This window comes from Python bivittatus, unplaced genomic scaffold (assembly GCF_059951505.1).
Source record: "Python bivittatus isolate LINGU-HERP-01145 unplaced genomic scaffold, Pbiv_v1 ctg000010_np1212, whole genome shotgun sequence".
Lineage (NCBI taxonomy): Eukaryota > Metazoa > Chordata > Lepidosauria > Squamata > Pythonidae > Python > Python bivittatus.
This window is the reverse complement of record NW_028277029.1, coordinates 1,617,193-1,640,855: the sequence shown is the minus strand read 5'-3', so window position 1 is coordinate 1,640,855 and position 23,663 is coordinate 1,617,193. Positions and strand designations below refer to the sequence as shown.

Sequence of the window (23,663 nt, the reverse complement as noted above, 5' to 3'; positions counted from 1 at the left end):
TGATAGCTTGCAGGCTTGGACCTAATAGCAATGTTACATTTGCTTAACAACTTTATACACAAGTGTATACTACTTTTTAATAATAATATCTTTAATGTTTAATGTTCTGGTCTCTTGACCTTCTCTGCAGAGACAACGGACTGCATAATTTGCATGTAACAGATCTCTCGTGGTGAACCACAATGAAAACGGATTCAAGAGCTGTGCAAGTAGGCTCCTATAGCTGAGACAAATCGTAATCAATAATATGCATTTTAGGAGCAACAGTATGCAAATTGGGCTTCTGACCCAAGGATAGCTCCTCCAAGCAGTAACTCAAACACTGCATTCACTTACTAATTCTTTCTTACCTGCCGTACTTGATGCGATGATAAAAGTTTTATAGAAGTCAAAGGAGGTTGTCAAATATTTATAATAATCTGTTCCTATACACTACCTGACGATGTATGAAAACCACAGACCCCAGGAGTCTCCAAGTGCCACCTTGTCGGTCTACATGGAGCATGCGAAGTATCTGCAGAAACCGGATTCCCCTTAAAAGAAGCATTGGAAGAAAAAATGCAGAGTGAAGATTGGGGCTCGTGTTCTTCATCTGTCAACGCCTGGAATTAGGAGTGATCTGGGAGGTTGGCATCTGATAGTGCCAATAGATGACCAACCTATTGGTAGTGCTTATAAAAGGAGGCATAAAAGTGACATCTCTTTTAGTAAGTGGTCACACCTCTTACTTTCTAATCAAGGGGGCTGAGATATGGCCAAGTCTGAGAATCCCTGGTATAGCAAAACCATAACAATTATAGGTACAGTAATGAAGACATTTTTATTTGCAGGAAAAAGAATAAATATTTTTATCTGTCTCTTAGATAAGACGCTAAGGGGAGGGAGACTGAGAAAGAATTGCTTTGTAAATTGTTGCTCTCTAAAATCTACGGTCCTGCCCTTTGTCTTCTCCTGACCCTTCTTCCAGTTCAAGGTGGAGCTGGTGGGTTCATTCTGCGCCTCTGACGTCTTTCCTCGGTGGTTACCAAGCCCTGCGACCTTCCCGCTAGCCCCTTTTCTGTCCCTACTCCTAAGTAATATATACATTGAACTATTTATGTGTAGAGTCAGGCCTGGTAATTACTTAATCACCGCTTCATTGTAGAATCTGATCACAGATTTTTGCAGGGTTAATTTTAGGGATGTGCAAAACATTTAGAATATGAGTCACTTTGAATTCTAAAGACTCTGTTCAAACTTGAAGTGCCCACGAAGACCGCAAAGCAACCGTCCCAAGGGCAAAACAGGCGGCTTCAAACACTTGGGGCACGTTTTGAGTTTGAGACACTTTGAACTTGAAATGAGGGGTTTTAAGTTTGAAATGGAGTGTTTCAGATTGTAAATGGTCCAGCTGAAAACATTATGCGCATCTCTAGCTTCATGTTATATATACCCAAACACACTTACTTCTGAATCCTTGGTATATTGTAGATTACAAAATCTACTGTATATTCCGAAGTAGGATTCTAAGGCACCACAAATCTATCTTTTGATAGTTTTTTAATATATATAAAAAGTCACAAAAACCATGACAGTAGCAATAAAAATGTATGCACGTAGGCAGGATTTAAATCAACTCGAAGGTGAGCAGCAGGAAATTTTAAAATAATCTAGCTAATCTATAAGGTAGAACATACCTTATTGCAGATGTAGCAAACACTTGTCCATTTGATCCCACACTCAGAACAATAATTGAAGCTATCACAACTATGAGATCTGTTGATAAATGGATATGAAAACAGTCCATGTTATGCTTTAACACCATTCATGAAAAGAAAATCTTCTATAAAACAAGCTTCAAGTATTTCATATTAATACTATGTAAAGCTATTTTCTTACAAGAGCTTTAAATTAGTATTATGAAGGGATTTTTACATGTTCTTTGAACAGTCATCCTAGATGAGAGCTATTATCTCAGCTACTCCAGGGTGAGTATTTTATTGTACTTTTATTGCACCGTTGACTGCCATTACAGCTATGGCTAACTGCTGAAAGTCTGTGGATACTGGTGAGTATAAAGAATAAAGAAACAAAGAAATAAATATTGGTCTACCTTATAGGGTGGTAGGAAGGATTACAAGCTAACATATTTTAAGGCTTTGAAATACTCCGAAAATTGTAGTCAAACATTTAACTGTTGGGAAGAATGGATGGTGAGATGGCAAAACTGACAGCTTTGCTGAGAGAAAAACATCAACTAACTTTAATGCCAGTTGGAAGCCCCTTTTGGACTTTTTGCAGGAGACAGAAAAAAATGAAATGATGATATATGGATTTGATGATTAGTTAAATTAATAGGTTATACAAAATATGTATGTTAAGATGTAATTTTAGAGTAAGAGGTTCTTATAACATTTATCTCTATCTGCTGTATAAGAAGTCCAAAGTTATTCTTTTTGTAATTTTTTCTTTCTTTTTTCTTTACTTTCTATCACTTTTGTATTCTTTCTCTATCTCTCTCTCTCTTGTCTCTACTTTTCTCCTTGATTATTAGTTCTTGTTTGCTTTTACTTTTATGCTTTTTATAACTTAATAAAGTTCTTATTAAAAAATTAACTACTGGTAAGTTGCAAGAAGAAGAAACGAATTGTGAACAAGAAAAAAATTGCATTGTGGGAGGGCAAATGATTTCCTATTATGAATGAATGAATGAATGAATGAATGAATGAATGAATGAATGAATGAATGAATGGGTTAGATGAGTCCTTCTCAGAGAAGGAAAAGTGTCTGCTGAGAACATAGATCTAATAACATAGATCACCAAATCCCGGGGGTGGGGTGGGGTGGGGTGTCAAATGCAGAGCATACCCCATGCTGGCTGGGGAATTCTGGGAGTTGAAGTCCACACATCTTAAAGCTGCTGAGGTTGAGCAGCACTGCAATAGACAGCTGGAGGGTTATTTTAAAGTAACCTCACCTATTATTGATATCGGCTTCCTGGCAAAACGTATTCTTCCTTTAATACCAACATATTTGCTTCTGCAACCTGCAGACCAGAGCCTCACCACATATTCAGCACCAAAAAACACCACCAAGACAATTTCCTAAAATCAGAAACAATCATGCTTATTTCGTTTTACATTTTTTTCTCTTAAAATATGCATTTACATCAACCATTCAGAAAGCATTTTGTATTAAAAAGTGGTACAATGCCAGGAGCAGCCCCTTTCCTCCTTGCCAGTCCACCCCAAGCCCCCACTTCCCCCCTGTTCTTGCCACACTGGGGGGCACACGTCCCTCCCAACAATTCCTACGCCATCCTGACATCTCAGAAGGCCTGGGTGGAGTTTCTCACCGAGGAGAATGACATCGAGGAATGTAATAATAAAACAGGAACATTTAGCACACGGAGATGCTTGATGCTCAACACTGAACAGCACCCAACTTTCCACACCTTCAAAACTGAGGAGGAGGAGGAGGAGGAGGAGGAAGGTAATGTTGTAAATAAACAGGATTCTGCGAACAGCAAATAAGCAGCATGATTCATTGACATTAGCTTGATGTCGTTTAAATTAAGGGCATTGTCACTGAAATCAACGGGATCTTAAAGAATTCCCGGTGCAGAAACTCACTGTGGGAGAGGAGCAGCAATACAGTAAACTGTCAGCGGAAAAGTAGTTTTGAGGGATGAGAAAATCATTTTCTGCTCATCGAGTTGACTGTGCGTGAAGAGGGGATACAGAAGAAAAGGGTATCTTGCCACCTTGTGCCGACCGAGAAGTCCCCCTCTCTGCAAGCAGAAAGGCCACACCTATGCCTCCGCAGAGATCTAAAATTCGTGTGAGCTGTAATTTCAGAACTATTTTGTGGGATGGAAAATTCTGCACAACTGTGTGCCGGTATTCATATTCGTAATTACAGTAACGATGTAAAGATGGAAGAGGCATCTTATGTTTTAGCCTGGGCCTCGTCCGTCCCAGCTGGGTTCTAGGGCAGGGAGTGAAAAAGGGTTTGCCTCCTGGCTTAAAGGGGTCACACTTTAGGACGAAGAGCTATATTCCGGCAGGTTTATTTATTTACTAGTTTTTTATATTGCCCAATAACAAAAACGTTCTTCAGGTATGATGATATCAATAATCACTGTAATGCTGTCTTTCCTCCAACAGTGCAGAACTGGAGTGGGCGGCTATTCTAAATCTAAATCTAAATCTAAATCTAAATCTAAATCTAAATCTAAATCTAAATCTAAATCTAAATCTAAATCTAAATCTAAATCTAAATCTAAATCTAAATCTAAATCTAAATCTAAATCTAAATCTAAATCTAAATCATAATAGTATGGCTATTTTTCCAGACAAGAGACAGATGGGCCTGAGAGAGGACACCTAGTTTGAGTTCACCCTCCATGGCTGAGGATGGACTTGAAAGTGGATCTCCTAAGTCCTAGTCAACGCTGTATCATATAGGCTAACCGAAAAGAGTTAAAACATATTATAAAAAATCAAAACTAAATTGAAACAATATCAGCATCAATCCCTTCGGGTCCACGGGAAGGAGCAGAGGGATCGTAACCATTTCCTGATATCCTCGTGCAAATGACATGAATTACATAATGTGGGTCAAATCACGTCCACAGTGATCAGGAACTTCATCTTCCATACCACGTGTGTCTCAGTTACTGCTAGGACTCATGGACTAAAAACATCGGAAGCAGAAACTGGCCTCTTTAACAAAATGGGCTGAACGGTCACTGTATCTTGCCTTCTGAAAGTAGCATTTTCTCCAGCATCTGAGCATGTCAAAATAACAGCTGATATAATACACGAATCTGGTCTTTTCACTTCTTCAACAAGATCGTAACTTGTCTGCACTGCATGTAATTCCTCTAAGATTTCAAGTTATCACTTGATCATCCATTTCAAGATCACTTACCATCCAAAAAAGTGTTCCAGTGGCAAATTCTGCATAATGTTCTATAGTAGACAGAACACTGAAAATTAAACAAACCAGCACCAATAGAAATCTATAGGGAAAAAAAAGAAAAGCGATGACTGAAAAGCTGTAATTCACTTCAAAAACATAGCTAGTTAAAGTTTTCTACTCCTTTAAACAATTAACGTATTTCAAGCAATAGGTGAAGACTGAGTCATTTATCTAATCCTTAATAACCAAGAGACCTCCCTTTTCCATATCTCTTGCACCGATGAAGTTACCTAGTATGGTAATGAAATGTTTGCAACCCCAAAACCTAGCTCAGAGGACTCTCACAATGCAACTTCCCCACCCTGAACTAGGCCTGCTCTCTAGTGCAGTGTTCCTCAACCTTGGCAACACGTCTTCAAGCTGCCAAGGTTGAGAAACACTGCTATAGAGACATCTTTCCATTTCCAGCTGCAAAAGTTCGCTTTATAGCCTGCATGATACTTAGGCAATCACTTGATTATTTTTAATTATGGTCTCCTCTATATTGCGGGCTAACCAATATAACAGCCCCGCATCTCAAACCAGCGTGCTTTTCTTTCTCCTCTCCATTTAAAATATCCTCTTGATAATTACATGCCAAGTTGAGAATAATGGTTGCCCAAATTCTCAATACTGCCAAGATGTAAAGAGAAACTTCTTTGGGTGAGGGGTGCCTTCAAGTCTCCGTTGACTCCTGGTGAGTGCCTGGACAAATCGCTGCAGGTTTTTTGGCAATATTTTCAGAAATGCTTAGCCATTGCCTCTTTCCCAGGGCTGAGAGAGAGCGACTGGCCCAAAGTTACCCAACTGCCTTTGTGTCCAAGGCAGGACTAGAACTCACCGTCTCCCAGTTTCCAGCCTGGTGCCTTCACCACGACACCAAACTGGCCCTCAAAGAGGAACTATAAGTGGGTTAACGTGGTACCAAGGATGTAGGATATAGTAGGTAAATATGTCCTTTAGCTCCAATACTTTCCAACCTGCATCTTGATGATATAAATGGTTCCCAAGGACAGAAGCATTCAGAGAATCCAGATGACAATCAAACAGAGACAATGAGGAGATTCACGGGGCTAGAAATTAAGTCCTACAAAGAAAATTGAAAGAGCTGGGTATGTCTAGCACTGAAAAGCAAAGACTGAGGAATCACAGGATAAAGCTTTCCAAGTATCCGAAAGGATGTCAAGACCTGTTTTCCCTCATTCCAGAATGCAAGACTCAAAATAACGATTCAGCTTCCAATTAAGGGGGAAAAAAGACCTGAAACAGGAAGAGCAGTTCAGTGGTGGACTCGGTGATCCAGGGGTGATGGATGTCCCTTGATCAAATGTGCTCAAGTGTCAGGCTGAGGCCTGAATCAGGATTACTGCCTTACTAGAAATGGAAGGCTTTGCTTGCCAATGGTTTAACATACACACAGTTGCTGGAAAGATTTAAACTAGATAAAAAAAGAAAAAGTATGAATTTACCACTGAGAAAACTGAGTTGAAATATGTTTTGCGTACGAATGATTAATGTCTTATTGCTAACATGTATAAATTTTTGTTAAAGATGAATTTGGAGGATGAATATGTTAAAGATTATATGGTTAAATGGGCAAACAACTTTGGATACAATATAATGTTAGACCAGTGAGAAAATATGTGGAACAAAGGGTTAAAGTTTACTCTTAATTATGTGTTAAAAGAAAATTTTTACAAAATGATGTACTGTTGGTATTTGACACCAGATAAATTGTCAAAGGTGTATAAAGGTATCTCAGATGCCTGTTGGAAATGTAATCAATGTGAAGGTACATTCTAGCACTTACGGTGGGCTTGCAAAAAGGCTAAGAAATATTGGAATATGATATGTACTTTGATTCAAAAGGTTTTGAAAATAGATTTGCAATTGAAACCGGAGACTTTTCTTTTAGGTATGATGGACAAACAACTGGAAAGACAACACCAAAATTTATTTCTTTATATGATAACTGCAGAGAGACTTCTATATGCACAGAAATGGAAGGATATACAAATACCTGAAGAATGGACATTGAAATTAATGGAATTGGCTGAGAGGGCAAAACTTACTGCTTTGCTCAAAGACAGGGCACTGCCCAACTTTGTCTCTAACTGGAAACCACTCCTAGACTTTTTGCTTGATACTCAAAAAAACCCAATTTTAATTTTAACTTTGGGATTTGCTGATTGATGTTACACTTATAGAAATACCTTGCACAAATTATATGTATTACTCAAACAGATTAATTTTTAGGAATCCTTCTGAATATTAGATTAAAAACTATCTTTTACTATGTAAATTTTTAGATTGTAGAGTAAGAGGTGAATTTATTCCTCATCTATACCTGTACCAAGGAAAGTCGGAAGCTACTCTTTTTTTTTCCTTGTGTTTTTCTCCCCCCCCCCTTCCTCCCCTTTTTCTTGATTTTTCTGTATTTTAATTTTTTTACAAAAAAAAACCCAAAACGAAACCCAAAAGGATTACTGCCTTGAGCAGAGGGGCAGTGTTGAATACAGAAGAATCCGTGAATCTGAGGACATGGGGAACATCTGAATATTGATGGAATCGAGAAATAACAGGGCAATTATTGTGGAAATACACCATTTAGCTAACTAGAATTAGGTTTCTTGAATCAAAAGACTGAGTTTCCATAAAGGGCTGTCAAATCGAACATGAACCACCCAAAACAGCAAATCTAACTGCCCGCCTCAAATACCCAAGTGAAAAACCAAATTTTCATGCCTTCTGAAAGGGAACAGGCTCCGGGCAAATCAATTTTGGGGGTGAGGGATATTTCAAAGGGCAGGCACTGCCTCAGAAAAACAAAACAATACATATGGAAAGTAAAATAATGAATAAAATAATACAAAGATGACTTTTTCCTGCCTAGAATTGCGATTAATAATATAACTCAGACTCCAAGAGGTACCCCAAATATTTTCATTTTTGGAGGGGGTTAATATTTCATTGAGGAATAAAAAAAATCTCATATGATCTCACTAAAATTTAATAATATTTTAACAGTCTCAATGAAGTCTTCTAAAATCTTATCCAAATCTCACAAGATTTTGTTGATTATATTTATATGTAGATAAATGGATACATGGATATATTTACATGGATATATTTCTTTTTAAAATTGGGTGTGGATTCCGTGCATCTGGATCTCAGAATCTGCAAATCCACCAGCTGAAGGGACAGAGAAGCTACAGCACAAACGAGGGAGGATAGGAAAACTGACTCGGCCACCAGATCCATCTCAAAACTTCAACTGAGCTCTAATTTCAACCAGTGTTGATCTGGGGGAAGAGACCTTGCATGCAACATGACAGGATTGCACAAATGGTACAAATTATCTAATTTTCACCAGCAACATTTGTGCAATGACATCATGATACACGTGACCTCATTGTGGCTTCTAACAAACACCTGCACCCTCATCTACACCCCTGAATAGTTTTACATGTAATTAAAGTCCTTTTAGAATGACTGAAATTGAGCTTTGATATTAACAACACGAGGTTTAGTTTCAATTTAATATTCTTGATCCATTTTTTAAAGAAAGTATTTTTAGTTAGCATGTTGGGGTCAAGGTTTTCCGTCATACAGTTTCTAAGAATTCAAGTTGTAGTTTAAGATATCTTGCTACCAGAGATAACATGCACTAGTAATAGCTCAGAGCAATATTGTGCAAAGTTGCTTCCCAAATGGTTTGCGTATCAGTAACCCAGATAGCTGTTGCATTAAACACCCACATCCTCCAGTGTGGTCATCAATGCAATTAAAACACATCTCACCCTCCCAGCAACTACAAAGGGCAGTGTGGGTGTGATACGGTTGTGTGTGTGTGTTTGTGTGTGTGTATTCTAATTCTGTAGATCACAACCCTTAAAAATAGGGTCTATCAGACCACCTAATAATGGCCTAAAAATGACCAGGAAGCAACCACTGGAATGGTATGTGAAGCACCAGAATAGTTCAAAACTGGGAAACCAAGGTTACATCTTATGACCGTACACATTTAGTGTACATTCAGCATACATATCATGAGATCTGCTGGACTAGAAGTGGGAAGTGATGTTACAATTGCTGGGGAAGACAGCAATAATCACAGGCCTGCAGATGATGCCATTTTGATGGCTGGAAATGAGGAAGACTTAAGAAATCTTTTGCTGAAGGTGCGAGAAGAATGTGCAAAAGCAGGTCTGCTGCTAAATCTATCTGTAAGAGCGTGGTGAGATTATGGCAATGCCAACTCAATGCAAAGAGGCAGAGAAAAAGTCGAAGGAGTGACAGACTAGTTCTTCTAGGATCAGCGATGGTGACTGTAGATCTGAAACGAAGAGATGACTGCTACCGGGAGAAATCGAGACAAAATATTAAAGTGCAGAGACGTTACATGGCAACAAAGGTGCATGGCTATGAAAAAGCCCATGGCTTTTCCAGTTGTTACAGATGGCTGTGAAAGCTGGAAACAAAAATGCTGAATAAGAAAAGTTAATGGCTTTGAACGGTGGTGCTGAGAATACCTTGGACCACAACAAGAACAAGGACATCTCTTTTTCTGGTGATGACGGCACACAAGTACAGATTTATTTTTACTAAACAAAACTATTTTATTTCCCTAAATGCAGCACTCTTTTATTTGGACTCAAAATCTGATTGATAAAGAACTTGATTTTGAATGAGACAATGCACATTTTCGTCTCCTTAGCTACACACACACATCCATACACAAAATGAAAGGGGAGTTCAGGAGTATAACTCCCTTCTGTGGATTTCTGAAAAGAAATCCTTTTGAATAATTGATCAGCTAGGAAACTTTGTGTGATATCTGATCATGTTTATTTCCTTAAAGGATACTTTAAGATATGAAGGTATTAAATAGGACACGAGACTAATTGTAATGGAAATATTAGAGTTGCTAAGGTAACATGTTCCATCCAAATTCCTGACTTATTTTAACTATCAAGGTACTTCTTTTAGCTGGATTTCTCCTCCACAACACTTTTTCATTTGAAAATCCAGCAATGAATTGGTTTACACCTGATTAGCTATATCCTATTTGGGTAATATGGGAGTTAGTAATATCAAATGAATAAATTTGGGTTAGCTTTGTGCATTTTTCTTTTGCCTACAGACCTCTTCACATGCATAGGAAAGGAAGAATCATGTATGAAGAGATGACCTCCATGTCCTGAAATCTTGGGTAAGCTGACAACTTGTTTAAAGGCTTATTTTTTTTCTCCTCTAATTACAGAAACTTAGAGTACAAAAGCACACACCTGCATTATCCATCTTAAATGTAAATGACACTGCACTTTTAGGACTATCGATAAACAAGCTAAGTTTGAGAGCTGAAGAGGAAAAATCTGCATTGCGGCTCTATCCATGGGACTTGACTTAATAATTGCTAAGCAGTCTTGCAACTTGTTGATGTAGTTTGACGTTTGCATTGGTTATAACAGCAAGATGTGCATTTGGGAGCTGGTAAAGCAGGATGAGGAATCTCTGGGCCATGGTGTACATCTGGTCAAGTGTTCCTTTTGTTATTTACAAGAAGTCATACATCAAAAGCAAAGTGCCTGCACTATGGAAGATGGAATCAAGAATGGTGGATACCGTTTACTTGTGTCAATTTCAATTTATTTCATGGCAAACTGGGATTCTTTGGGAAAAAGTGGTGGGGCACCAAATACTTTTGGCCATGTCTGTGGATGATTGTCCCTTCCTCTGCACAACATTTCTCTTCTTGGTTTTGAAGCCCAACCATTCCATTTCTTAAAAACAAACAATATTCAGATTTTTTTTAAAAAATCCAAACCATGCATACTCAGAGAGGATGCTCAATCAAGCTATTTTTCTTTTCCTGTTCCCTTAGCCTACTTTTTTTTTTTTTTTTGGTGGACTTCCATAAACATTGGGATTATTCCAAACCTACGGCTCCCTCTCTCTTGTGCTTGGATGAGAAAAATCGGGCTAGGTCAGAAACAACGCTAAGAGAATTTTCTTCTAACACCCAAACTTGTGCACTTCTGCATCTTGAGGATGCCGTGAGATGGGCGGTGTCTAAATTTGAAATATAAATAAATAAATAAATATCCTGAATTGTTGAATTATGTTGCCGAAATCTAGAACCCGCTCCCCTTTTGCTTCCAGACTGGTAAGTCCTCAATGGTCAGACGGGGCTCGTAGAGAGAATGTTCTCAGCCAGCAATAACACTCCAATCACTCTAAAAAGCATATGCATTATTATCCTCTCTTAAAATGCTTCCTTCCATCCCGCTCAGTGGGAGGTATAAGTAAGCCTAGGGCTGAATCAGTACCACAAGTAAATGCTGATGCTCAAAAAGCAGTGAGAACGGACTGTGCTGCTTGCAGTTTTACGGCTGCCTTATTTCCGTACTTGTGTTCCAGCTCTGTAAAAATCAAGAAACTTCGCATGTTCAGCTCCTAAACCTCTTATAAAGACCTCTGTGAAATGCCTCTGTTGTAAACACAAACAGCTCAAAGTCTTTCTGGTGTTTCCTATTGCAGAGGCTTTTTAGAGGCGGCTAAACCTTTAGAGGCGGCTACAAATGGGCTTAGCTATTATTCACAAATTTAAATCTGCAGAAGGGAAATCCGTTTCAGCTTCAGAGGATAGGTTGTGAGTCGAGTCCTTGAAACTGGGTCCCGTCCTTTTAACTCAGCCAGCCCCCTCCCCGGCCTTGCCAAATTCATTATTTCTACATAACTTTGGGAGGGACAGCGGTAGAGACCACCGAGAAAAGAAAGGAGTCGCTTTCAGAAGTATCTGTTATTTTATGGGAACAGTTCATCCTCAGATCTTCCCACTAATTAAGGTGGTTGGGTTGGACTTCTTTTTAGTGCTGCCTGCTTAAAAGAAGCAAAGGCGGAGTTCAAACTCTGATAGGACCTAAGACGCGTCCCTCTGCCCCTCACAAGGAGAGGAGGCATCAAGCAGCCGCAAACCACCATGGGTGGGTGGGGGGGCTTCCAGACAAGGCTTTCGTTGCGCAACTGCCCCCCGCCCCCCCAGATGGCTGGGGAGGGGGAGATGGCCCCGTCCAGCCTCAGACATTGCCATGATGGTTAGGCTGCCTAACCAAACTGGCATGGTTTGCATCTAACACTAAATTATAATCCAGGATGCGTATGGCTTGCCCTTCCATGCTTTCCCTCTGCTTCCTTTGTCTTTTTCGCCACCCAACTCCCAGACTTAAAGCAGATGGCACAATTTTTTTTAAAAAAAAAATCAGTATTGTATGAGTTGACCAGAAGCGCAAAAACGCTTCAGAAATCATGCCCTGTTAAATCTGCAAATTTTATGGGGAAGTAAACTCTGTCTAGGTGATTTCACAGTAGAAATATATGCTGACCTTGTATTATGTCAGTTCTGTTTTTCTTTTCTTTTCTTTTTTCTTTCAAAATTTCAGAGTTCAGTTTACTTCCGTAACCCAACACTGGAAGACAGGCGCCTTAAAGTATCTAAGACGTAATTTCTGCTCAGATCATTTTCTAGGTGTCGAGTAAGTTTTACTGAGCTGGAAAGTGAGATGAAATCTGAGGGAGCTAAGCCTTTATCTGTCACCAGGACCAATCTTTCTCTTTGCTCAGACTCCATTAAATTAACCTCAGCAAGTCCAAACCAAGTCCATACTTCACCAAAATAAGATTAGCTTGAAACTGAATAGCTTTTTTTTTTTTTGGTAATAAGCAACTTTAGCGTATTGCTTCATACCTGATTTCCAAGGAATAACAGACAAAAAATATGGCTAAGTCCCATATAAGCAACCCCAGAACTCCTGGATCTAATTCGTCAACAACATTTAATTACAGTAAAACAACTCAGTTCCATTTCTCATTTTATGACAACTTGTTATAAAGAACAAGAAATGATATCTTTTTTAAAAAAGAAGAATCTGCCAGATCATGAAATGTCATTTTGAAATACAAAATATCCTAAGGAGGAACTTCAGGCCTCTTATCTTTTAAGAATTAGTGAGCTATTTACAGATCCTTCCATTCTTCACTCTTTTATCATTTGCATTTGGGTTCTGATTTTAATTCAATTGTTTTATTATGTTTAGGTGGTAGCTTTGTAAATATCATTATGATGGAGGCTGCACTGTAGAACAAACCAAGACCGACCTCTAAAGAAACACACATGCTAACACATGTGTCAACACAGGATGCCTCGCATGTACACTTCAGCCAAAATTGAGATACCTGTGGCATGACAGATCCCAGAGCTGCGTCCTTGTACAGTTTGTGGGGTGACGCAGGGTGAGGAACAACTATGAACCTGAGAACCTGTTCCCAGCAATGTCCCCCAATCTCTCAGGGATTGTCCTGCAGATTGACCCAGCCATTCTGCCAAGACCCTCGTCCCCACTTACAATGGTAAGATGCCTTGCCAGTATAATCACAAAAGGGTTCATGGCTCAAACCACCATTCTGAGGAAACTGGGGGCAATGAGACAAGAAAACCAGAGACATTTAAGCATCTTTGAATCGTACTCCGTGGCATCTCTGACATTGCCCACTGGTGATGAAGGAGCTCTTGGAGCGGGCCCAGGAATGCAACACCTGACCTCTTAAAAGGCTGCTCTCATGACTGTCCTTGGGACATTTTGCAGATAAAGTCACTTATATCTGTCCTGGTTTAGACACCAGTGCTTTGAGAGATACGAATGGGAACACACGTCTTCTAGTCCTGTTCTTAGACGTATCTTTCAACTTGCATAGCCTGAAGATGAGCACGATGCTTGGACAATTGAGATAAACTGCTTACATAAGTGGTCTAAATTTTATCTTTGGAATGGGAACAGTATTGATTAGTGTAGGGAACAGCTTACACTACAGGAGAGACTTAGTGGTTTTCTTATACTTTCAGTGTCATGAAACCTGATCTTCCTGGATTATATACCTAGGTTGGGCTTAGGAGAATATCAGTCTTTCCTAGATAAATGGCTGAAAAAAGTGTTAGTGGATGTCTTTTTCCATCTCATGACCTGCGAACATCCATGGGGCCCCATCTTGTCTCTTTCAACATTAAAACTGAAGGGGGAATTAATTCAGAGGTTCAGGCTGAAGTTGGTTCATGTGACTTCACGAACCAGCTTCATGAGTGGCTGTGTTTCCAAACCCAACCTAAAGTAGCGGATTGAATCATTAAATTTTTAAATACTTCAATGACTGCCTTCCTCCAAACACTCCCATGTTCTAGATGGCCAGCAACAGAGGCTCTTCTCATTTGCCCACTGAGTCCACTCTGTCCCAACTGGTCAAGCTTTTTGGAAAAATCTACATGCCCCTGTATGTTTTATGCTGTATATATATGGTGACTATGCTTGTTTTTACTACATTGCTTTATATGACATAAGATGCTTCAGGAAAGTGATACTTGAAAGAGGACCTAACAATATTTTAAAACCCATTAATAATGGAGGGGAGACACCATGGTCTCAGTTCTGCTATTCTGCACACAAGGAAGGTACTTCTCCATTTCTACCCAGGTATGTTCAACAGCTCTGTCTTAGACTGATCTGCTCTTATAGGAACAGTTCTTCAAGACACTGAGATTGAGAACTTTCCCAGATCTGTTACCAAAGATCCTTTCAACTGGGAATGTTGGAAAGGAACCAAGATGGTTGGAACTACTTCAGTCATCTGCGTGGTAGATAGGTGCCCAAAAGTACCTGCAGAAAACTAATACTAGACTTCTCAATATAAGGCATAGACTGACTTTCCAAAGTAAAGATACTGGTATCCACCCATGTTTATAAACCGGACACTATTATCCTTCATAAGTACACAACATCCTCAATGCTAGAACTGTAATTCTTCCAAAATGATGCAAACTAAAAATGAGAGCTTTGCTAAATCACAGCATACTGACTTTAATCAAAGAAGGCTCAGTCATGTCTGGCAAAAAGTAGTTTCTTGGTACAGATCCATTATGGTCTGTGCATTTATTAGGTACTTTCTGCATCCAAAACAGTTCCTGGTAATCCCTAGAGGTGCCTGTTCTGTATGTCAGAATTATCTCCATGGATATATCAAGGTTCATATGCCAACATACCGGAACAGATGTTTCAATACGATCACTTACAAAGATCTATGAGGGAATATCTGGAATCTTTTCCATCATCCTTTACATTTTCAGCCACTAAGCTCTCCTTAAAAGAAAAAACCCTAAGATGATAGGTTCTAGAATGAGTAAGATTTCTTATATAAGACAACATTCAAGCAATTTTGAAGATTCATCTTCACGCAAAACAAGTTGGGTGAGCCAAAGATTTAGATAAGATTGTAAGACTTTCCAGAAAGATTGAGGGTTCACATATGCATTATTTGGTGACATTTTGCTTTGGCTGATGTTTAAAGAAAAAGCATGTTTTGTAAGGTAAGATCAGTGCTTCACTTTTTTTGCAATTAAGAAACTGTTTACAAGATTAAAAAAATGTTCATATGAAAGTAAAAACTGGATACTTACACAGTAAAATGATAAATGAAGCATTTCCATCCACTAGGCCTCTCCAGGAAGTTGTACACATCTCCTTGCATGCTAGTTTTTGTTAAATATGGGCCATAAAAGCATTTAGGAGTGTAGGGTTGGTGAGCCTCATTCCGTTCTATAGATTCACTATTTACTTGGAAAGCAGAATCCTGTGAATTGTCCTCTTCAGGATTTGGAAGGATCTTTGATCCATTTGTCACCAATGAATCTGGATCAAGGGCTACAGAAGAATACTGCATATTGTTTAAGTCTGTTTGCATTTCTAGCCAGTTTGAGGCCTTTCTGGGGCCATTTAGATTTCCCACTTGAGAACTGGAACGCTGAACTCTACTGCACAGGTTATACCTTGGGTGCCCACCAGTTTCACCATTAACATAGGACATTCTGCAATGAAGTCAGACCAGTCGCCTGGATCAATATTTAAGGCAATAAGAAGCATTGTGGAGCCCTGCTGCTCCTGGAGGTCTCCAACCAAGCATTCTCATCACATTCTTCTGCAGCACCAATAGATCTGTCACCTGTTGTCAGGAGGCTGGAAGTAAAACAGAAGAAGATATTTAGGTAACGGAAGGTGAAAGCAATGGATGGTAGGGCAAGATGACAGCTTCAGAAAGGGAGAGCGTTGATGAAAAGCAACTTTTGACATGAGTTGTGATCTGTACATTATCTGCCCAGCTTTCATAATAAATTGATATACTGCTTAATGCCTAGAGTGGCCCAACAAAGTATATTAGATAGAATATCCAATAGGATTTAATTCCCAATGGACCGAAGGGCTCAGTCAGAGATCATGTTCCACATAGTTCCTTGTTCAGCTAGACAGCTAGAAGGCTGAAGTGCAAATTTAATGCAGCAAACGAGCCTCAGACCTGGACACAGCCGTTCCTTCTCTGTGTACCTGCAGTGATACCCTGGGCTTTGCTGCAGGGTAACCTGCAAACAGCCTTAACACTGAAAAAGCAACTCAGACCTCTTTCAAGGACACGACGACGTCATTTTACAGTTTACATGAGCGCTTTAGGCTGCTGCATCTAGGGCTCAGATCTACCTAGTGACAGTTGTGAAAAAAATTAAACCATAAAATGTTTCATTTAAAAGTATCTAATATTTTAAATATGTACATAAATATAACTAGGTATGCCTAAATATACAAAAGATATTCTGGACATCTGTTCCCTGAATTAATTATTGCAAAGGTATATAGTTTATCTATCTGTCTTTGTATAAAACAATTGACATTATGAAATGGTAGCAGCTTCTGATGACTTGCAATTCATTTTGTTAGCAAGGTTCTTCTATATCCAATTCAGTTAGGATAGGAAACATTTCCCCACATCCACAGATCTAATAGGATCTATTAATCTTGCACAGATCATTAAAAAACTTAAATAGATATCAAACACCTTCCCCAACAGACCCATTTTATTCACCTGTCCCCGAAGCTGCAAGATTTTCTTTCTTTCTTTCTTTGGGAAATTATTTTGCCTTATATATTCCAATCCCATTAATATTTAACCTTATTATAATGCAAAATATACATTTTATCTCAAAACACGACTAGAATGAGTGCCTATCCGATCTTTGCTGAGTGAATAACTTTGACTTAAATCTTACAATCTCTCCTTTCTTCACCTGGGATGGGATGATTTCAAGACAAAATTTCAGACTGGAATCCCTTGTCAAAACAGGCTTATGCCCAGATTTTGTTCTGCGTTAAACAGAATTATTTTTAGAAGTTTCGAACTGTTCCGTCTTTGCAACTCAACTTACACTTGTTGTCACGCATTCTCACGGCACATGCTAAATAGGTCCAGCTGCCTTTGTAGGTCAAGATTTCCTCTTCGGGGGGAGCACAGGGCAGCTGATTTTTCTGCCTTAGCATTTATCGCGTCAGGAGGATGAATTTATAAGGGAGCAAAGCGAACTTTGCTCACCTTACTCCCAAACCCTGTTAATATGACCTTGCGGGCAGCGGTTCCACTCCCAGAAAAAGCCACTGCAAATTCATCCTCCTGACGTGGAGGCAGACAAAGCCCCAAACCATCTGGGAACCAGAACATACCTTCTCCTGTTGCATGTTGCTTTTTCCTCTCTGCTCCATCTGGCATCACCCAAGGCTTTCTGGCTTTGTCCCCCGGCTGAGAGAGTCCCACCCTCACCCATCCAGAGGACCTCCCCTGCGTTTCCCTTGCTGGATTTTGCTCGGCTCAAAACCTGCTGGGCGTCTGCCTGTGCAAATGTGGCTTTATCTCTGAGCATCCGCTAGCGCCTCTTTTAACCCGGCAACTTGGGCACCGTCTTCTTGCTTCCTCTGAAGACAGATGTGGCGCCTGGCTGGTGTCATCTGGAAAAGCGCTGAGAGTTAAACGAGAGAGTTACTGAGACGCAGGCAGGACTTGGGCAAGGGTTGTGCCTGAACTTCGGCAACCGGTTGCAATGAGGGCAACGTCTGTTCTGGAGCCTTTGTGCTGAGAATAAGAACAGCCCCAGGGTACAAGCGTAAGTGGAACTGTTTTTGTCCTGGGCTGGCAGTGCGCGGTTGCTTGCACATGCTCTGCCCTCGGGTGGAAAACGAAAGAATGCGGAGCGTTTTCTTTCCTGAAATGCTAGCAGCCCTGTGTTTTCAGGCGCACTCCTTTCTGGCGCGGGGGCTCCGTCGCTTTCTGTTGCAGGAGGGGTTCAAGTCGTGAAGCATCACTTTCCATTTTAACATTGCTTGAAAGCATCTGCTTAACACAGAAATTATGAACGGAGTTGCTTTCCTAAGCTTTGAATGGTTAGAATTTTAACTGATTACCCATCATTTCGTGGCGAGATTGATGAAACAGTTGGTTATATGCTGCACCGCATATTATGTTAGAACAAAGGGAATTTGCAAGTGGTAAAATCAAATAGATCTCTGAAATGCGCATTGCTTCTCTGTCCTACAAGTGCTGGGATCCCCAATTCCCCTCCTGTTCGGGAAGATGCCTTCCGAATGCCTTCCACTTGGCTGGGGAAAAGAAAGAGCAGAATCTTTGTGGGGCTTCAGTCAGCGCTCTGGTTTTATAATCCCTAACTTCTGGACCAGCTAAACTCCTCCTTCAGAAGCTGTTCCACCTGGCTTGGTCCTTGGTGGAGGGCTTGGGGTAAAAACGTACTTTACTGATCAACTGCAACTGCCTAGTAATGTGATAGTAACGGAGCCTACCACGTTAGCTGCTATTCCCAGGGTAGCAGAACACAGAACATTTGGATGGGGAATCTGTTCTCCAGAACCAAAATTTAACCAGCTAAGAAGGAAGAAATGTGACAACCAACTCTCCGTATGCACACACTCTTAAAACAGAAGGTTGCGCAACATGTGTAAGAGCTGAGGCACTAAACCAGAACGATCATTAACCCAAAAAAGCGGTCATGACCAGAATTAGGAATTACTGCATTTCAGAACTCTATTTCAGAAACGTCATTGAGGCCAAGTTACCTTAATCACTGGCCAGAGAAGCTTTGGGGTTGTCTTCCTTGAAAAGTGATCACAAAGCCCATGCTAAAATCCTTCTGAACATTTCCAAAAACTGTTTGGGGAAAGACCTGGGGACCTACTGGTCAAGTTACGCAAAGAAATCCAGGATTTGATGAAAAAAACCTGAATGCTTGGGCACACCCGCGGCGGCCGAGAAATGCATGTTGCAGGAAATATACCCGGGAAAACACACCCGACAACGTTCTAGAGCCCGAGAGACCGTATCCGGCGCCCCCAATATTAAAACCACAGAACGGCGGGTGGATGGAGGCCCACACTTTTTTCCTTTTTTTCAGGAGCAACGGTTTTGCACTCTGCACTTCAGCTGTTAGGCATGCACGGAAAATGTGTCTGAGCTCCAACTGCTGCAGCTGTGCAAGGAATAGCCGCGTAGGCGGGAGCAAGAGAGGGCTACGGACTGCACGTCGCCCGTCAGTTCTGGCCATTCCGTTCCAGCAGCAAGCCAAACGGAGCAGGCCTTTTGGTACGCGGGGAGGGGATATAACTGATTTGCACACGTGTATTTGTGTGGGCAGCCATTTCCGCTTCTGTGCTCCCTATGCAAAGGAGAGGAGCACCGTCAAGGCGACAGTCAGCAGCTCTGGAAGTCCATCTGCCCATTCCAGAGCAAAGAGAAACATCTCCCGTTTTATCTGCTCTGCAGGGAGCTTTTCTTCTCCCGGCTGTTCCAAACAATGAGCCTTCAACATGTTTTATTCCACTCAGGACATTCTGGTTTCCCAGACAAATTAGATGTAATTTGAAAGAACCCCCAAATATCTGGATATCCTCCTGAAAACTTTCTTAAGGAAAAGCATTTAACAACATCTGGAAGAAAGCACACCATCACTCCAGAGCATGACCCTCACTCAGAATGCATATGTAATCCCTGGAGTACATTCTTGATTAAGTACATTTAAGGTCGTAGTTAATCTACTTGCTTGAGTCAAGAGACAGCTGCATTTTTATCCTTTTAATTGTTTCATTTCAAGGTCACAGTCTTACCAAAGTTGCTTTTATAATAAATACAATATAATATTACATGTTCATAAAATCATAAAACAGATCATAAAAAAAAGAATCTATAAAACTAAATCCAAATCAAAACAGAATAAAAGTGGACATGATAATATTTCAGTTAAAAGACTAAGGAAATAAATATAAGTTTTAAAAAACTACAGATAGACCAGCTGTAACTGGAACGGAATTGCTTAGGACAAGGTGATGGCCGAAGGAAGACTCTGTTTTATTTTATGTATTTATATTTCAAATTTCTCACCGCCCATCTCACTGCAGAGTGACTCTAAACCACCGGATGCCTCCACTATCACTGATGAACCTCATACACCACGGATGAAGGAGGCTGTAGACAGTTCTTAAATCCATTTCAGTCTAGGAAGCACTTTGAGTTGTCCATGGAAACATCCCACCCGTCAGCACAGCCAAGACAGAACCACAATGAGAAGTGGCTACATGCTACACCAGAGAGCTTCCGAGTTGGGTTTAAAGGCAGACCCGCAAAGATTGTGACAGAAGTCAATTGTGGAATAACTAATGCATAACACCCCCCCCCATGTTTCAACAAGAATGTTTACAGGGGCAATATAGCACAGTATATACTCAGGGCAGATCTAGCAGAGTACCTTCCAACTAGGATCAGATGACGCAAAGGGAGATTCCACGTAAATACTTGTTTCATCAGGATTTGAGATGGCTCCCTTGAATCCAGTTCAACTCCTGATGACTTCATGAAAACATCCATGCAGCTCTCTTGGAAACAGTATGGAAGTGGTTGATGATGGTCCCCATTTGGGATGGTTTTCATTTCCTACAGTCTTCATATTTCCTAGAAAACTCCCATGACACCATGATTTTGATGCTGGCTGATCACACATCCTCATATCTGTGTGAACTCAGAGTGAGGGTTGCAAGATTGAGACAAACCCTGTGTTGCAGCTTTGTGCTCCACTCTGCTGTGAAGGCTTGGGTACAGAAGACAGTCTGGCTTTTCATAGGACACAGTGCTCCTAGAGAAAAATACGGAGTTGGCATCAAAGAAATGGTCTTAAAAACTTCCAGGAGGCCATGTTAAGATCAGAGAGGATTCTGGGAAGGAGAAGAAGAGTAGTGAAGGAGCTGGCTGGTAGCTAAAGGTGGCTCTAGTGGCAGCTGAAGATGGACTGTAGTCTGTTGAAGGCTGGTTAGGTTTGGTTTAGTCAAATGGACTAAACAGTTGACACTACTCTGAAAGAATCTAAATTGGGGAAGCGCAACGTACATGATAACTGGGACTCTACTTTCACAGAATTACCCTGATACTAATCTCATCTTCAAAACTCAGTATTTTATGGATCCCTTCCATCTAACTTTTACAATTCTACTGTAATTATTTCAAACGCAGTGATGTTGATCCACCCTCATAGTAACCAAGTTAGAAGTTGATAATATCTGAGTATTTTCTGGTTGTGTTACTTGCTACTACCACCAGACTTACAAAATGGGATGTAAATTTAAAGCTGATCCTCCGATTAAGGAGTTTCTAAAGCCGACGTAATACTTTCATCATTCTGTCAGTCGAAATGCCTCAAAATAAATAAATAAATAACTAAATACACTGGTGTACTGAAGACACTGTACACTTGTTCCCCATTGAACCAGATAAAAGAAGATAAGAATTACTGCTCGCAATATTAGGTGTATTCTTATTGAAGAGCTATCCAGTGTCAATGGTAGGAAAGGTTTCAAATAATGAGACAATATAAATTCTTGTATGCTGGGCTTCAACTGTTACTTGATTCCGCCTTCCAATTATACTGAGTGCCCTTGTATGGTCTTGGTAGGTTAGTTTCAGTCATTACTAATGCGCTGGAAAAGAGACGCACAGACCCTGCTCCCCATAACCTTTGATGATATGAAGGTTGCAAACTCTCATCATGAATTATACAGGGGAATTGAAAGAAAAGGTACTTTTTTTTACGAGCCTATTCAACAGCCACTTTTTTTAATCTCCTGCTACAAGTATCTCACACTCCAATTAAAGGAAACATATTTATTATTTATTCATATAAAAGGCTGATAAATCACCCTGCAGGATACAACTTCCCAAGGAAGTACACAACAAAAATAAATCCATAAAAATACACTGAAATTTCCTTTTTAACAAGTTGCATCCTGCCATTCTTTCAGACATTTTAGAGATTAACTCTCTTCGCTGTAATTTATAAAGCCTCTGAAAGTTGGGTGAGACTGAACAGAGGGACAGAGATCCTCCCTTTCATAAAAAATATTCCTTAGCAGGTAATGAGTTCAAGCTACCTTCATTCAGATCTATTACGTTTTTGTCTATGTTAATACACTGGACATACCTCTGAGTCCAGGGGATGTGGGCAACCTTAGGTTAGCTTGCAAGGTACACTCTTGATTAACAATCCTATCTTAAGTCCTAGCATGAACATGCTTGGACTGGGCTTTGTTTGTACTTGTGTACCAAAACTGGCAAGTGACGTTGTTGGAATCCATCTCATCTAAGTTGTCTGTGAAATTAGGAATCCATAGAATGGCGAGAGTTGCATGAAACCATCCAGAGAATGGGATAGTGAAAGAACTAACCAGAAATTGTGGGGAAAACTTTGTAAGGTTCTGAATAAATGCGATTCCAAGGAAAACTGTGTGTGACATGAATTTTTGGGTGCAAACAAGAGGAGATAGCACAGAAAAATAATTGGTTTGCTTGGAGACCCAAGCATAAATGAAAATGAAATGGTAGTTGGTGAGTATGTGATTTGAAGAAGGGTTTTAATATACGCTTACACATATATCTACTCGTATGTGCACAATGGAAGGGGAAAAGTATTAGGAGATGGATTAATCTCCCAACAGGATGAAAAGAAAGGCGTGTGAAGGAAGAAGCTGTGGAAACTGCTTGGGAGGGATTGGAAAGATTTATAAGACCAAAGTTAGGGATAGATTTATTAGACCAAAGTTATTAAGCTAATGGGAAGAATGAAAAAAGGATGCTTAGTGGAGAGTCACATATGTGAGAAGTGTGGCTCAGAGTAAGTAAGTAAGTAAGTGAAGGAGGCTGTGGATGAGGAAAGCATGTGAGAAGAAGAACCAGAACCTTCTTGCCTTAATGCGTCTGTCTGTGGAGGCTCTCTGAGCTTGGCTGTTTTCTTGCAAACATTGCACCACCCAACTAGGTAACATCTTCAGTAGCACCAGATGTTACCTGGTTGGGTAATGAAACATTCACAAGGAAACAGCCAAGCTCAGAGAGCCCCAAGGATGCCACCGTTCAACCTCGAGCTACACATATTTGCCTCTATTGATTTGGGATGAAACTGATTGGAAGAATGCAGGAAGGAGCATTGGAAAAATTTCATGGTGTGTGGAAGAGTGGAATTAAAATGCATGCTATAAATGTTGGTGTCTAAGAAAAACGGATGAAAAGGAAGTCATAAATGCTGTGAAAAGGTTAAAAAAACGAATAGTAGGTCCGCAGGCGCAGATGTTAATGGAGATACGCTGCTTACAAAGTGGCTTTACAAGTTGTTGTTAATGTGCGTGGGAAGGTTGTGTCAGTGCCTGACAATTATAAAAACGGAGCTATTGTTCCCCTACACGAGTGTGTCTCAACCCTGGCAATTCTAAGGTGCGTGGACTTATTCCGGGAGTCGAGGTCCACCCATCTGC

At 40.2% G+C, this 23,663-nt stretch overlaps 1 protein-coding gene across 1 annotated transcript in view; it reads right to left on the bottom strand.

Moving 5' to 3' along the window:
* The window catches only part of LOC103051455 (potassium voltage-gated channel subfamily KQT member 1-like), a 207,609-nt gene extending 191,757 nt beyond the window's left edge, over positions 1-15,852 (bottom strand). Inside the window, exons 1-5 of the mRNA XM_088146177.1 lie at positions 15,446-15,852; positions 4,912-5,002; positions 2,957-3,083; positions 1,677-1,755; positions 437-533 (exon numbers count right to left, since the gene is read on the bottom strand). Of these exons, the coding sequence (XP_088002303.1) occupies positions 437-533; positions 1,677-1,755; positions 2,957-3,083; positions 4,912-5,002; positions 15,446-15,852 (801 nt within the window). The remainder of the gene's footprint in view (positions 1-436; positions 534-1,676; positions 1,756-2,956; positions 3,084-4,911; positions 5,003-15,445) is intronic.
* Between the last annotated feature and the right edge of the window lie 7,811 nt (positions 15,853-23,663).